This window comes from Eleutherodactylus coqui, chromosome 10 (assembly GCF_035609145.1).
Source record: "Eleutherodactylus coqui strain aEleCoq1 chromosome 10, aEleCoq1.hap1, whole genome shotgun sequence".
In the NCBI taxonomy this organism is placed as follows: domain Eukaryota; kingdom Metazoa; phylum Chordata; class Amphibia; order Anura; family Eleutherodactylidae; genus Eleutherodactylus; species Eleutherodactylus coqui.
Genome location: NC_089846.1, coordinates 113244457 through 113261969, shown reverse-complemented (window position 1 = coordinate 113261969; position 17513 = coordinate 113244457). Strand labels below are relative to the sequence as shown.

Below are 17513 nucleotides of genomic sequence, written 5' to 3'. Positions count from 1 at the left end.
GGTTTTAATTTTGCACCTTTGAACTATTTCATACTATTTGCTGGACTTGAACTGTTAATTTAAAAAATAAATGAAAAAATATAGTTGCTCTAAGGTCCAATGTCCATCTGAGAGTATGATTTGCAGAATCCACGTGAAAGATCCGCAAATCAAGACGCCCATAAGAAATCATGGACATCTGCAAATGAAATAAAGCATGCAGATTTGATTTGCGGACCTCTTGGTCTGGAAAAAAAAAAAAAAAAAATCACAGCAGGCTCCGTTTCAGTGCGGATCCCACACGGAAGGCTTCCATTAAAGTCAATGGAAGCTGTCCGATCCGCGGCCCGTCTGCAATTGCTGCGGATTCAGTGGGAAAGCAGGAGTTTAAAAAAAAACCCAACAACTAAACTCCACTGCGCATGTGCGGCGGCGTGCCGGTTGGCGCTTCCACACACATCCGCAGTGAAGAAAGTGAAGGCCCAGACGGGTAAGTAGAAGACCCATGTGGAATCCTGTCTGCCCGTGGACATGATGCCTAATACTTTGACCAGTAATGTATATTTTATACCTACCCCAACGATTGTGCCTTAGGTTTTTCATTATTGTAAATATTAGGAGTTACATTTTATTTTAGCTCACTTTCATTAATTAGGTTGTTAGCCGTTTACGACCTTTGTCGACCCCACTGACGGGCTTCCTCCATGTTTTTCAGTTTTGCACTGCTTCCTTCAGTTGTGTGATATCCATGCCAGTAACCATACATTCACATATACTGCGCAGGAAACATTCCTAGCACAACATGGAAATACACAAACCATGTTTTGTTTGCTAAAACTATGGCATAATAGTATGAGAAAAGTGATCAGCCAAAATGTATGGTTTTAGACTATTTTGCAAGATCTTTATGAAAAGATGCTGACAATGCTAATAAAATAAAACACATTGCTTCATACTTCAGCTTTTACAATTCACGTATTTTTAAAACATTCTGGGGCTTAATCACCATTCAAAATACGGCATAAATTACACCAGAAAATGGTTTTACACAATAAACGTGACGCACGCATGTATTTTTAGACACTCCGTGTTTCTCCTAACTTGTCCCAAAAAGGGGCGTGGTCTAAATTATGCCAATTTTTCAACTAATAGGTGGTCTAAACTTAGACTAGACAGTCTAAAAATGTGACAGATTTATCAGTGATATGTTAAGACTGTCTAGTCTAAGTTTGCACGGTCTAATTTTTAGACAGTATTAGTAAATAAGACCCCCCCCCCTCCTTCTTACAACAGCTGTTAGGTCATAAAATAATAAAAAGATTCAACCCCATAGGTCTAGAAGAAACTCCGGCATTGAGAGCGGGAACCGTCTGCTTTATACTTTATTACAATCCAACATTATACGTGTGCTTGTTCACTTCAGATTAACCCCTTAAGGCCTCATGTCCACGGGGAAAATCAGGCCCGCTACGGATTCTACATGTAGAATCTGCAGCGGGTCCCTCCTGCCCCGCGGACATGAGCGCTGAAAATACGAATAAATAAGAATTTACCTATCCGTAGCGGGCGGCGAAGCTCTGCTCTTCCTCACGGCCGGATCTTCTTTTTCGGCCGGCGGATGAATTCCTGACGCCGGCGGCACGTCGACGTGCCGCGCGCATGCGCCGGGCACATCCGCCGAGCCGAAGCAAGGGAGATGCGGCCGTGAGGAAGAGAAGAGCTTCCCGGCCCGCTGCGGGTGAGTAAATTCTTTAAATTCCTATTTTAGGTCTCCCGCGGATCCGGACGGCTTCCATAGGCTTCAATAGAAGTCCGCGGGAGCCGTCCCCGCGGGAGACCCGCATGAAAATGGAGCATGGTCCAGATTTTTTCATGCTCCATTTTTTTTTTAAATCCCTTTTATTGACGATCTGCGGGTATTTATGTACCCGCGGGTGGTCAATGCATCCCTATGGGGTGCGGATCCGCGTGCAGGTAATCCGCTGTGGATCTTAAATCATATTTTCCCCGTGGACATGAGCCCTAAGGACATGGCCTATTTTGTGCTTAAGGACGCAACAATTTTTGGCCGATTTTCTTTTCCGTTTATCAAAAGTCATAACTTTTTTATTTTTCCGTCGACGCGGCCGTATAAGGGCTTGTTTTTTGCGTGGCGAGCTGTAGTTTTTTAATCGGCGTCATTTTTGGGTACATTAACTATATTGTAAAACTTTTATTATTTTTTTTTATGATAGCAGGGAGAGAAAACGCATCAATTCTGCCATAGATTTTTTTTTTACAGCGTTAATCATGCAGCATAAATGACACAATCCATTTTTTCTGCGGGCCGGTACGGTTACAACGATACCAAAATTCTTACATTTTTTTTTTATTTTTTTCCACTTTTCTGCAATAAAAACCCTCTTTTTGGAAATCTTTTTTTTTTTCTAAATCGCTGCATTTAAAGTCCTGTATTTTTTTAATTTTTTGATGTACGGAGCTCTGTGAGGGCTTATTTTTTGCGAGACGAGCTGTAGTTTTTACTGGTTCCATCTCGGGGTACATACAGCTTTTTTGATCACTTTTATTGCATTTTTAGTGAGGCAAAATGCTAAAAATTAGCATTTTGCCTCAGTTTGTTAGCATTTTTTTTGCGTTTTTTTCCGTGCACAGTCAAAAGCATGTGCATCTTATTGTACGCGTCGTTATGGACGCGACAATACCAAGTATGTGGGGTTTTATTTTTTTTTTCACCATTTTTTATGCTAATCTGAGAAAAAGCATAAAAAAGTTTTTTTTTTACTCTTTTACATTTTTTTAACCTTTGTTTTTTTTACACTGTTTGTGTCCCCCTGGGGGACTTTGACCACTGCCCTGATGATCGCTGTCATAAGGCATGGCAGAGCTACTGCTCTGCCATGCCTTATCGCTTATACAGTGATCATAGGCATAGGGAATACAGGACGCCAGTGTCTGGCATCCTGTTACCATGGTGACAGGCCGGGCTCTCGCGATAACATTGCGAGAGCCGTCCGGAGACACAGAGGGAGTCCGCTCCCTCTGTGAACTCTTTCCCTCCCGCGATCTACTTAGATCGCGGCAGGGAATGGGTTAACAGCGGGGGGCGCATCTCCAATGCCCCCCCGCTGTTGCAGCGGGACGCCGGCTGTGACTGACAGCCGGCTCCCGCTGCGGGATAGCGCGGGATCATATGTGATCCCGCGCTATCTCCAGGACGTAAGTTTACGTCCTGTTGCGGGAAGTACCCTGCTGCCAGGACGTAAACTTACGCCCTGCAGCGGGAATGGGTTAAATGCCGTAAATTCACGAGGTTATACATCCGCAGGTTGTCTTAGGCCTCATGTCCACTTGAAAAATACAATCCGCGCAGAATCTGCCACGGATTTCCTTTAAAATGGTATTTTTTTTGCATGCAGATATCCGCACACATTGCTATCAATGTGATAGCAATGTTGCCGATCCGCGCGGAATCCGCGGCAGAATGGAGCATGCCGCGTTTTTTCTCCCGCGCGTGAAAAACGCAATTCTTTTAAAATGCCATCCGCGGGTGCAAAAATCAATTTAATGGACCGCGGATGGCCAATGATTCCCTATGGGCAAAATCCGCTGCGGATTCCGCGAAGAAACTCTAAAAGGGTTTTCCTTGTTTCCGATGCAGCTTATAAACAGCCAAGTCGCAGTACTGTTTTTTATATTAAAACAGGTCAACTAAAAGCCCATCTATCAAGGGAGCTGGAATGAGTTTATAAAGTTAGTATAGTTTGAAAGTCTTTCTTGTTAGATTCTAGGCCGCATCAAAAATCAGGATTTTCCAATCCCCTTTAAACACTGTTCAATGAAATGTTAGGAGTCCTTCTCAATTACTTTCCTTAATTTTCACAATCTCTACTTGCTGTCAGTGGCGGAAAATCCATCCCAACTTGCCAAGACTCAGAGTGGTTACAGTTTAAAAGTTTTACATGTGTAAATTCATTTACAAGGAGAGCTGCCAGTCATTTTCAAATACAGTGCTGCCTTGGATTAAGAGTTTAATTTGTTCCGCGATGGAGCTCTTCACCCAAAACACTCATCTCAAAACCAGGTTTCCCCATTGAAATGAATGGAAAAGCCATTACTCTATTCCGGATCGTGAAGCTCTCCCACTGATTTCAATAGGGGGGGTGGCGTTGCCCCATTAAAAGCAATAGTACGCCGGCATCCCTGCAGTGATTTTCAGGGAAGGGCTTTAAATATAAGCCCTTCCCTGAAATCATCCCTAGCTGCAGTAAAAAAATAAATAAAATATATATATTCACCTGTCTGCCGCTGTCGAGGCCCAGGCACGTCTAGCTGCCGCTTGTTCTCCCTGCCCTGCTCTGAAACTTTTCAGCAGGCGGAGATTAAAAATGCAGGGAGAACAAGCGGTGGCTAGACACACCTGAGCGCCGTCAGCAACGGACAGGTGAGTGTATATTTTTTACTACAGCTAGGGATGATTTTCAGGGAAGGGCTTATATTTAAAGCCCTTCCTCGAAAATCACTGCAGGGGTTGTCGGCAGGCCATTGCCTTCAATGGGGCCACCGGCAGCAGTAGCGGCCCCATTGAGAGCAAGGCTCTTAACCCAAGTTTTTGCTCTTAAGTCAAAGCAAAAATTCGGGAGAAAGCCTGCTCCCAAGTCGAAAAATGTGTAAGTTGAGGCACTATTAACCCAAGGTATCACTGTAACTTCAAGGACCCAAATTCTTTCTCTCTGCTTGCAGTTGGTGAATAGGGACCTTCACTGTTTACTAGTCTGGAGGATGATAATGCGTTCTGTCATGTAATGATAATATAGGTGCACAGCTCATTCAAGACTGTGATAATTGTATGTTAACACATGGAGCGCCCATGTAATCACTACATGACCAGGATACTATATCATCATCTGGCAGAAAACAATGTAGGCTCTTAATAAACAACATCTAGTAGGGATCCTGCGCGGAATCCACCTGTGCCTGCGTCCGGCAATCCTGCGTACGTGTCTTTTTTCTTCTGTACTGCGGATGTGTGCGGACATGCTGCTCATCACGCCAATGCACATGGGCAGTACAGATTTTTTAAAATTCAAAACTGCTGCTCTTCCCGCAGCCCGTCTGCAGGGCTGTGTATCAGATGTCTTCCATTGACTTCAATGGGAGCCGTCTATGTGGGAACCGCACCAAAATGGAGCATGCTGCGATTTTTCATCCGCAACCTTAAACCGCAATTGGTTTCCGCCCGTGTGCACGAAGAATCATTTTTCTATAGCATGCTATGGAGGGTTAGTGGTGCAGAATCCAGGGGCGGACGCCTGCTCCGGATTCCGCAGCAACAATCCACCTATAGACATGAGACCAAAGGCATATAAAGAGCATAAACTTTTCATAATACAATGCATACTTTCTTACTTTTGTAGGAGAGGAGGTCAGTGAAGAATATTGGCATTAGAAGACAAATATCTGATGTCCATTAGAAGGGAAGATGATGAAACTTTGCAGGATTCTCCCTGCATTAATGACAAACTTTAAAGCTACTTTTATTGCCAACACAATGTCCTTGCAGCACCGATACATGATGCTCTGCTATCAGTCACTTGTGGATACAACTGTGTGGAGCTCACAGATAATGGTGCGTTGAGACAGAACGATTATAGTTCAAGCGAATGAAAGTGAACAATAATCGTTCGATTTAAAGTCGAGCCAAAGAATAAATCGATGATTGAGAATCGTGAGGTTTTCGTTCGTCGTTGAGTTTCAGCCGGCATAAAAATCAGCAGCGGCTCGCTGACTCGTCGGGCGGTTTAAACTTTCGTCACTCGGGATTTCACATAGGAACGTGAGACACTGAACTGAACGAGAACTGCACAATGCCCAGCTAGAACCGTGCAGTCTAAACAGGCTGCCCGAGCGCGGACAAGCTGGTGATGATGTCACCAGCTGGTTCGCTCGGGCAAACGAGAATCAGAAAAAAAGCTGTGAAATAAATGAATGTAATAAATGTACGTTCTGCACATGGGATGGTGTTTTCATTAGCAGGGATGATATAATTAAAATAATTACTTCACTTATCATTCCACTTAAATGTCCCAATCTATGGATGAAATAATATCCCCCCTTACAGAGTGTTAAATCACCTGTAGAAGCTCCTTGGCAGAACCTCTTCTGTCCACATCCATCTCTAGGCATCGGTTGAGGAAATCTCGGAAAACAGCTGACAGTCTCTCGGGGTTTTGTAGTTCTGGAGTTCCATTGGTGGCTATCAGGTACAAAGCCTTTATATAAAGCAGAGACAAGTTGCTGCATTACAGAATGCGCTACAACAAAGCTTCAAGGCGGTTTACATCGTGCTACAGCCATCCAACTGGGGTATAGGCTGGGAGGATATCCTTACGTGTACGTCTGATGGAAGGCTGCGACATATTACACTATGTAGGCATATAGTGACATACCTCATTCACAGGCTCCAATGCAAAAACATACAAAAAACCCAAGACAAAGTGAAACGTACAATGCATGGTATACATTTTTTCCCCATGTGATTCTTCTGTATTAATAGCTCTACCTACAGATTGTGCAGTTCTTACCATTTGTGTCAACAATTTAAATGCCTGTTTATTTTATAAAGCTTTCCCAGTTTTAGAGGACATAGCTTCCCCTGACATCACTTGATCAGAAGGAAGGCTCAGGCTATGGTAAACTCTTAGAGAAATGTTGCATCAAGATCTGAACTCTAAGTACAAATCTCTAGGACTGTCTCTATTAGTACTCATGAGTACTGAAATACTGCGTATCCCCTAGTAGCCATTTTTTGCACACGTGCGTTTTTTTTTATGCACAAACAAACAAAAATGGCAAGCCAGTCCCGTTGATTTTATATGTCGTGAATACATGTAGCATGTGTATTTATGCAGTCCTATTGACTTCAATGGGCTATTTTGGTCCAGAATACCGACCAAAATAGGAGATGCTGAGATTTTTTTCACGGACGCATATACGCACGTGAAAGACGCATGTGTGATTATCCAAATGCAAATCAATGGGGATTCAGTGCTCTACACTACATGCGTAACATGAAGCATATTTACGCCCATGTGAATGCAAAGGACGCTATTCTGTCCTCCAAAAATAACAACTTTGGTCTCCATTTGACTAACTTAAGGCCTTCCTCACACAGGGTGTTTGCAGAAACACTGAGTTTACTGCAGATTCCGCCCCGTTTCAGCAGCGCTGGCTTACTTTATGCCAGCATTTTGGCTGCGTTTTCAGCTTGGCTGGAAACACAGCCAAGGATGCTGAAAAGGGAAAAAAAAGCAATACTCACCTAGCCGCTGCAGTCTGGGTCGCGGCCGCTGGTCTCTGCCGCTGATCCGGGCTTCCCCTGCACTCCCAAGTCTATTGCCGTAGGCCAGGTTTGAGAACCCCGCCTACAGCAATAGAGTGCTGTGATTGGTTGTCGGCGCGCTCCATGCCCAATCACAGCCCTTCATTGACTGTCTTAGCCAATCAGCGCCGGCTAAAACCGCTGCCCATTCATTTCAATGGGCGACGCAGGGCTGAAAACGCCCAAAAATAGAACATACATCGCTGTCAAAGCGCAGCGTTGGAAGGTACTATGTTTTCAGCCCTGTGTGAGCAGCCCCATTAAAATGAATGGGAGCCTTGTACAGCGTTTAGCGCTGGGCTGAAAAGGCAGCACTAAACGCTGTACAAAACGCCCTGTGTGAGGGAGGCCTAAGTCAACGGTTTTATTCAACGTTCCTCCTAAATAAAGTTTTCGGAGGTCCAGGCAGAACTGAAGAAACAGAAGGCGAGAAGCCAATGTGCCTAAAAATGCTGTGTGAACCCAACCCTAGAGAAAACAGTCTCAGAAATCAAAACTGGCACCACAGACGTCTTTAGAATGCACATAAAATATTGTCCTTTATTGACTATTAGTAAACATTGATTTCACATATAGAGCATATGTAGCGATGTTTTACAGTAGTCGTCCTTCATTGGGCTATTACGATAGGCAAGGATAACTGACAGAGCCCCTTATCCAGGAAGGGTAATGGTTGAGGGAATTTGAACCCACAGTTGGGAGTTCTAAGCTTCTCCAACCATTACCCTTCCTGGATGAGGGGCTCTGTCAGTTATCCTTGCCTATCGCAAAAGCCTTATGAAGGACGACTAGTTCTCAACATGGCTATACTCTATATATGGGGTTCATGCTTGCTGAAATTAAAAAAACAACATTTTAAACAAACCACCACAACATACAAACAAAAGAAGCAACATAGCGAACAAACTTACTCTGAGAGGGTTCTCATTAAGGTAAGGCGGTTCTCCTTCAACCATTTCTATGGCCATAATTCCTAAAGACCAAATGTCCACCTTTGGTCCATAGGCTTTCCTCGTCACCACTTCAGGTGCCATCCAGTAAGGTGTCCCCACCATTGTGCTACGTTTACTTTGCTCAGGTGTAATCTGAGCGCAAAAACCAAAGTCAGCTGAAAATGAGACGGAAGAAAAAAAGCATGAAATAAAAGTGCACAGTTTCTACACATAATACTGCATTTGACCAAAACTGCTCTAAATGGTGTAAGAATTACTATCCCATAGTAAGTAACATATTATGTAAGGCTGAAAAATAGACATATGTCCATCCAGTTCAGCCTACTATCCCACAACTGATCCAGAGGAAGGCACAAAAACTCCATGAGGTAGAAGCCAATTTTCCTCATTTTAAGGAAAAAATTCCTTCCCAATTCAAAATCTGGCAATCAGAATTATCCCCGGATCACCAACCCTTCTGAAGTAATCAGTGATATAACATGTAATATTACACTCCAGAAAGCTGTCCAGGTCCCTCTTGTACTCTATTATCGAATTCGCCATCCGTACGTCCTCAGGCACAGAGTTCCATAGTCTGACTGCTCTTACAGTAAAGAACCCCCTTCTATGTCGGTGTAAAAACCTTCTCTCTTCTAGATGTAGAGGGCGCCCCATAGTTACAGTCACGGTCCGGAGAATAAATAGATGATGGGAGAGATCCCTGTATTGTCCCGCAATATATTTATACATAGTTATTAGGTCGCTCGCAGACATCTTTTTTCTGAACTAAATTACCCTAAGTTTGATAACCCCTCTGGGTATTGTAGTCCGCCCATTCCATTACTTTAGCTGCCCGCCTTTGTACCCGCTCAAGCTCTGATATGTCCATCTTGGAGTACGGGTGCCCCAAACTGTCCACAATATTCCATGTGTGGTCCGACCAGTGACTTGTAAAGAGGAAGAACAATGTTCTCATCATGTGCCCCTAGACCTCTTTTGATGCCCCCCATTCTTCTATTTGCCTTGGCAGCAGCTGCCTGACATTGATTGCGCCAATTAAATACAATTACATGCTAAATGGGGAAAACACTGGGAAAAACTGACATGGAAAAGGGCTTAGGGATTTTGACATGCATTTCTCCTGCCCATGTACATAATCTTAGATATATCAGTGTTAACGCTCACTTGCTACTTTTCTGCCCAAGACTATTGAGATCCATTTGCAACTTTATACTGTCTTCTCGTGTCAACTACCTTGCATAGTTTTGTATCATCTGTAACTTTTAGCATTTTAGTACAAGCAGATCTAAGCCCCATTTACACTGAATGACTGTCAGGCAAACAATGCCTGACACTCGTTCCCACATGTACTCACTCCCATGCTGTGGCACAGGAGCGAGTATTGTTAGCTCGCAGAGGGGCGGCTGGAGGATGTTTCACTCCACGCTCTCCCCCGCCCTTCTATTCACTTAACATAGCAGCCGTTCAGTACTGAACGGCTGCTGTTCACCCTGAACACTCATCGTTTAAGATCATCGTTCAAGCTGCATAAAATCCTAAACGCTGATCATTCAGTGTAAACAGCAGCTGTTCAGTACTGAACGGCTGCTGTGTTAAGTAAATGGAGAGGAGCGGGGCAGAGCGAGAGGAGAGAAATCTCCTCCTGTGCGCCGACTCCCTGCTTGCCACTCTGTCAGAGAGCCAGCGATACTCGCTTCTGTGCAGCAGTACAGGAGCGAGTACACACAGGGACGAGTGTCGGGCACCGTTTGCCCAACAGTCATCCTGTGTAAATTGAGCTTAAGTCTTCTATCCGTCTATTAGGTTTAGCATAATGAGCATATTATAATGTATGGCACATAAAATGTGTTTTCACTGCTACTCACTAAGTTTAACTGATCCATCCATCCCAAGCAATATGTTGTCACTCTTTATATCTCTGTGTATCACTTGATTTGAATGCAAAAAGTCCAAGGCTTGTAGGCACTGCGAAAAAAAAAACCCAAAACACTGAAGATTAGACATCAGAAATTGTGCATATGGAAATACATAGTAGCAAAGATAACTTAAACATTGGCAATCCCCATGATACCCAATTATATTTTCAGGATACAGTGGACCAATCTTCAAAAAAAGCCCCAAAATACATTTACTAAAATGGTAAACATTACTTACACTGACCCACCATATAGGGAAGTGTAAAAGAATGCGCTTTCCTATACAGTTACTTAAAAAAATAAAAAAAAAGTATAATAACTAGACGAAGGGGGTCTGTAGATGTCTATCATGTATGTTCTGAATGTGTGAAGCAAATATAATTAGAGATGAGCGAGTATACTCGCTAAGGCACATTACTCGAGCGAGTAGTGCCTTAGCCGAGTATCTCCCCGCTCGTATCTAAAGATTCGGGGGGCAGCGAGGGGGAACGGAGGGGAGATCTCTCTCTCGCTCTCTCCCCCCTGCTCCCCGCCACAACTCACCTGTCACCCGCGCCGGCCCCCGAATCTTTAGAGATGAGAGGGGAGATACTCGGCTAAGGCACTACTCGCTCGAGTAATGTGCCTTAGCGAGTATACTCGCTCATCTCTAATTATAATGTAACTTCTGTTTTTCTAATATATGGTCGGTTTTATATTTTGGGTAAAAACCTGATTTAACTAAGATGTGATTACTGTGATATACACGTGTGATAAGGTTGTCTGGCTAGCTTCACACGAGGCAGACCCGCCACGCTGAAAATCTACGGCATTTACAGTAGCGGCAAAGTGGATAACATTTTGAAAATCCTGTCCACATACTGCCGAAATAATTCGAACAAAAGCCGTGCAAAAGTTGACATGAGGTGCGAAATTTAATTCCGCAGCGTGTCTTCTCAATGCGGGGTGAATTCCACATCAAACTCTGCACTAAAGTCCACTCCAAATGGTGCGGGTTTTAAGGCAGACTTTCCGCTTCAGATCTGCTGCAGAATATCTGCTGCGGACAATCCATAGAAAATCTGGCCCTTGTGAATCCAGTCTTTGCAACTTTTCCACCCCGTGGGAATGCACTCTGAGATTCTGTTGCAAATTCTGCAGCATTTCCGCATCCAAAACAGAGTCAAAATCTGCATCACCTTTACACAGTCAGTGAATCCGGGCACCCTATAGTGAGTGCCGCTGGTCAAGAGATGCGGAAGTGCCATGAGCTGACCAGCGGCACTCACTAACTACAGGCTGCCAGGTGCGCTGCCAAGAGGTAAGGAGGAGCGCTGTCATCTTCTGAAATCAGCTGCGGATACGCAGCCATTTCGAGTCGAAATCTGCATCAGCGGAAATGCTGTAGAAACGTACCCTTAAAGTGGTTTTCCAGGCATTTACATAGTAACATAGATCGTAAGGCCGAATGAAGACAATGTCCATCTAGTCCAGCCTGCCTATCCTCCTGTGTTGTTGATCCAGAGGAAGGCAAAACCCCTTTTAGGAAAACATTCCTTTCCGACTCCCTAATGGCAATCAGACTAATCCCTGGATCCACCCCTAATAGTTCCTACCTGCCTGTAAACCCGGATTAACAAATAACCTTAGATTTATAACCTATAATATCCTTCCTCTCTAGAAAGACATTAAGTCCCCTTTTAAACTCTTCTATGGATTTTGCCATCACCACTTCCTCAGGCAGAGAATTCCACAGTTCAACATTTACTATTGATGACCTACCTTCAGAATAGGTCATTAGTAGAGATGAGCGAACGTACTCGGATAAGCACTACTCGTCCGAGTAATGTGCCTTATCCGAGTACCGCTGTACTCGTCTTGAAAGATTCGGGACGCCCCGCTGCTGACAGGTGAGTCGCAGCGGGGAGCGGGGCAGAGCGCGGGCGGGAGAGAAGGAGAGAAAGATCTCCCCTCCGTTCCTCCCCGCTCTCCCCTGCAGCTCCCCGCTCCGCAGCGCGTCCCGAATCTTTCAAGACGAGTACAGCGGTACTCGGATAAGGCACATTACTCGGACGAGTAGTGCTTATCCGAGTACGTTCGCTCATCTCTAGTCATTAGTCAATTGGCAGTGGTCCACCACTTGGGATGCCCGCCAATCAGTGGTAACTCCCATCCCGCTTTCAGTGCAGCCAGAAGTGTAATAAAACAGCTTCACATCATTGAAATGAATGCCTTCCAATTACACTTCCATCTCTTCATTGTGGTCAGAGGTGAAACTGTAATGGAGGGCATCACTCCCATTGGTTTCAATAGGAGCGAAGCCGGCTATTACACTTTTGGCTCTGTCCACCGATGTGGACATCTGGCTCTGGGCCAGAGGATCAGTGGATTGGTAGGGATCCTCAGCAGTAGACCTCCGTTCAATGAGATATCCTGAGAATAGTAACTCCTGCCAAGAAAATCCCTTTAATAAGTTACAATGGTTAAATATTAGAGATGAGTGAGTATACTCGCTAAGGCACATTACTCGAGCGAGTAGTGCCTTAGCCGAGTATCTCCCCGCTCGTCTCTAAAGATTCGGGGGTCGGCTGGGGGCGGGGGAGAGCGGGGAGGAACGGAGGGGAGAGCTCTCTCTCCCTCTCTTCCCCCCGCAACTCACCGCACCCCCGCACCAGCAACCGAATCTTTACAGCGGGAGGATACTCGGCTAAGGCACTACTCGCTCATCTCTATTAAATATATATATGAGCATCAACTCACCTCTCGACAAACAGCTGCAATCTGTCCTTCATCCATACAAGTTTCCGTTACAACATCAGTCAAAGACCCGCCGGCCAGGTACTCCATCACCACCCAGAGCTCATCCCCAACCAGATAACTGCAGTGCGACAACAATCACAAGAAGTTAGAAGAATGGTAACACTGCAGCAAATGCAGAATGTATATCACAGTATTTTATTGGTGTACCCCGGATATTTTGTCTCAGCGAATTTGATAAATAACTAAATGCCCTTTTAGACGATGCAATTATTGTTAATGCATGCAGTATGCAAACAATCAGTGATGAATCGTTAGCTTATCGCTGATCGTCTCTTTCGTGCAGACCTAAAAATCATAGTTCCTCTGCCGCTGCATCGTTTGCTATAAACAGGCGACATAACGATTTGCCGAATAGAAAATAGTGACAGAAGGGTTGACTGGAGGCGCGGTTATGATCCAAAGAACGATCAAAACTACCCAATTATTGCGCAGTGGAAAAGCGTGCCAAGCAAACGATATACATTCGCTACGTCATTGCTGGTTGCACACTTGTCCTGTTTTGTTAAAGGGACTTTAGTTCTGAGGTAGAGATGAGCGAGCGTACTCGGTTCGGGTGTTTTTGCACTCGAGCACCGTTTTTTCCGAGTAACTGACTACTCGGACGAAAAGATTCGGGGGGCGGCGTGGTGGAGCGGGGGGGTTGCAGAGGGGAGTGGGGGGAGGGGAGATAGAGAGAGCTCCCCCCTGTTCCCCACTGCTACCCCCCCGCTCCACCACACCGCCCCCCCCCCCCCCCCGAATCTTTTCGTCCGAGTAGTCAGTTACTCGGAAAAAACGGTGCTCGAGTGCAAAAACACCCGAACCGAGTACGCTCGCTCATCTCTATTCTGAGGCAAAGGATCCAATTGTTAATACATGTAAAAACTAGCACAGACACCAAGGTTGGCCATATGAAATAGCCCCAGTTACTTTCCAATATATGGCAGGCTACTGCAAACTCCAGATTTCTTTCGATTTTGAAGACGAAGAGTACACAGACTAAGATCACACCATCTGCCTCCTAAGCTAGCTGGCAGAATGCATGTGGTTAGTCAGATATAGTCATTCGGCCCTACACTCCAGTGATGCCCAGTACTTCATAATGCAAAGACTGTGAGAGACATGCGTGGGATATGCTGTCATGAACTGGCCTACGGGATCACAATCACGGTGATGGCAGCTCCACACGCCAGTAAAACGCTACATTTTACCATACGCTCTTGTTAGCCTACCCTTAGGCTCTATTCACATCTGTGCTAGGGATTCTGCCATCCTGTTCCATTATGGGAGCAGGAAAACAGAGTCTCTGGATGAGGGGAGCCGTCTCATAACAGAAGGAAACTGTGCCGAAAGGACCTCATTGACTATAAATTGGTCCATTCGGCTTTTGCACCTATCCAGCATTTTCACTGGATGAAAAAGTCCGGCATGCACAACTTTCATGCCAGATCTGTGCCGAAGGCTCTGAATGGAGGCTCCAACACAGATGTGAATAAAAGCATCTGATCTTTTAAGGTTTCCAACCTTTAGATGTAAGGCTTCAACAACCAAAGGACGGCTGCAGCGCCTCAAGTCTAGGGAATCATCAGTGTGCAAAGTACATTGGTAACACGAACCTCTGCCCGGAAGGTTTGCTAAACTAGATCAATGTAGCCAAGAGCTGGAAGCCTGGAGACCGGGCCGCTTAGTGCAAGGTAATGCACAAGGGAGAGACTGGCTGCAGATGTTCCACAGAGAACATCCAAAGCAGAATATGGTAGGAATGAAGTAGATCTGCTGTGGAAATTTTCTGCAGCAAATCCGCCCCGTGGGGTGCAATCATACGCAGCAAATTTTCTCGCAGATTTTGGTGCAGATCTGCAGCAGATTTTTTTTTTTAATTATAAAAATGTCATCCTTATAATTAAATTCAATACAAAGGGGTCAAATCCGCCGCAGATCTGCACCAAAATCCGCAAAAGATCAGCAATGTGTTAATGCACCATCGGGGTATAGTCACATGGGGCGGAAACGGCAGCCTCTAGTGAGTACAGAGTCAGTGTTCAGGTGATGCGGAATCACCTGACCAGCAGCTCGGCACTACTTAGAGGCCGCTGGGGAATCTATGCTGAGCTGTGCTGACTGCACCATTTATGCCGAGGTGAGGAGAAGCGATGTAACCACTAAAATCGGATGTGGATGCTTCCGCTGTAGATTCTGAAGCCCAGTGTAAACCTATTCTAGAGGATGTTGTAGGATGGATACATTATAGCAAACCTTGAAACGTAAGCAAGAATAGGCTTGCAGAGGTTTTACGTTCAATAACATCAAGCAGAAAAAATGAAGTGACATTGTAACACAAAGGATATTAGAATATAGCACAATATAGCTTCTACAGCGCCATCCTTTAACCCCTTGAGTGGCGGGTTTCCTACCACCCTGTCGTGCCCACCAGGGCAGGTTTTTTAAAATGGTCTAATCATTGAATTTCAACTAATTTTGCAGTTGCGTCTCAAGAGCCATAACATTTTCATTTTTCCATTGACATGGCCATGTGAGGGCTTGTTTTTTGCGGGACAAGTTGTGATTTTTTTAAACAGGGGGGAGGAAAAAAAGAAATGGGGAAAAAAGAAAAAAAGGGGCCATGTCATTAAGGGGTTAAATAATGTATTAACTTCCTTCTCTGGGTCATTACGACGCATGGAAACCACATGTGTGATTATATTTTTGATTTTTTACAAAGTAAAGGGAGACAAGTGTTTTTTAAATTTTTTTTCTTTTGTCCCTTTAGGGGACTTCCACAGGGACCCATCAGGACCCCAGATCACATTCCGGGGGTCCGATGGTGACAGCCCTTTACATGCTGCAGTGACAGCCCTTTACATGCTGCAGTCACATAGACTGCAGCATGTAAAGGGTTAACACAGCAGAGATCGGAGGTTTTCTCTGATCTCTGCTGTAAGAGCTAGTACCTAGCTGTCCTCTGACAGCTAACAACCAGCTCTCCCTGCCACAGAGACCATCGGCTTGCTTCTGACAAGCCGATGGTCTCTATGGCAACCTGTAAACAAACCAGTGCAGGAGATTGCCGGCATGTCGGCAATATCTTCTGCTGGTTTTTCAAAGCCCTTGCTTTGTTCTCTGTGGGTCTGTGCAGGCAGAGCACACTGTCACAGCTTGTGGCATTGTGCTCTGCAGCTCCCATAGTGATACATAGCACGGAAATCTTCCGGGCTATGTCACTATGAGCAGTGGAGCTCGTCCCGGAAAATTTCCGGGCGTGCCACTCAAGGGGTTAAGAAGGCAGCGTTCCTGCAAGTCAATGTCAGACCTTTTAACAAGCCTTGTAACAATATCTGCCATAGTCTTCTCCAGAAGGAAAAGATAACCATGCATGTTCTCGGGCTTATATTCCCAGTTACTGTTATAAGGCTTGTTGAAAGCTGCCTTCCAACAGGTGGCGCTGTAGAGGCATTGTTCTATCTTCAGATTTGCATATTTCCCAGAGAAGCTTGGATAGCCTTAATAAATCTCCTCACACCTTCTAGGTGCTCTCCTTAAGGTGAAATTATACTCTGAGTTAGGAAAAGTATATTAGAACATAAACTTTAATTTTACAGTGATTAAAGGGATAGTCCTGGACTTAAAAAACTAACATAACAACAAGCAATGTGATTAAAAAAACAAAAAAAAAACACTACTCTCCTGTTAAACCCTTGCCACTCCAGTACCAAAGCTTTGGAAGTCTCCGCCAAACTTTGTTGGCTTATCCTGCAGTGATGACATCACCAGTTCCTCGCTGTACATACAAGAATCATCACCGATTCTGCCAGTGATTGCTGCAATGAATTGCTGTACATCCATGTGACCATTGCAGTTAAACTTACCAAAAACCGGCAGTGACTACAAGGGTGGTAGCACTGGAATGTTGGGGGGGGGGGGGGACTTAAACATGTAGATGTGAAAGGAGGATAGTTTTCTTTTCTTCAGAACCTGGAGAATTCCTTTAAAAGGGGTATTCCCACTTCGGCCAATTATGGCCACAATGGAAATAGTCCTCTATACAAGGTGGCGGAGAGTTACAGATACGGCCAAACGGGCAGTCTTATATTGTTTCTAGAACTCCCATAGAACTGTAACTCTGGAAGGCCCAATGTCCATGGACGGATTGGATTTGCAGAATCTGCACAGGTCACCACTCGTGGAAAATCTGCTAAACAAGCCACGTATAGGTATACATGGGCATCTGCAAATGAAATAAAGCGTGCGGATTTGATTTGTGTACCTTTTGGTCCGGAAAAAGAAAAAAAATATATAGCATCATGCTCTTCTTGTGTGCCGAGCCCGCACGGACGGCTTCCATTGAAGTCAATGGAAGCCGTCCGATTCGCGGCCCGCACGCAATTCAATTGCGGACTGGCCGCGGATTCCACGGGAAAGCAGGAGTAAAAAAAAAGTACTGCGCATGCGCACCACCGGCGCTTTCGCATGAATCCGCAGACCCAGACAGCACGCAGAAGACCCGGACAG

General features: G+C 45.0%; 1 protein-coding gene across 4 annotated transcripts in view; it reads right to left on the bottom strand.

The window, feature by feature from the left end:
• PAK3 (p21 (RAC1) activated kinase 3) overlaps nt 1-17513 on the bottom strand; it is a 188313-nt gene that overhangs the window by 8983 nt on the left and 161817 nt on the right. For all 4 annotated transcript variants that reach the window (XM_066581726.1, XM_066581728.1, XM_066581725.1 and 1 more), the window contains 4 exons: nt 12966-13083; nt 10176-10275; nt 8269-8465; nt 6111-6248 (listed from right to left, as the gene is read on the bottom strand). In XM_066581726.1, the coding sequence (XP_066437823.1) occupies nt 6111-6248; nt 8269-8465; nt 10176-10275; nt 12966-13083 (553 nt within the window). The remainder of the gene's footprint in view (nt 1-6110; nt 6249-8268; nt 8466-10175; nt 10276-12965; nt 13084-17513) is intronic.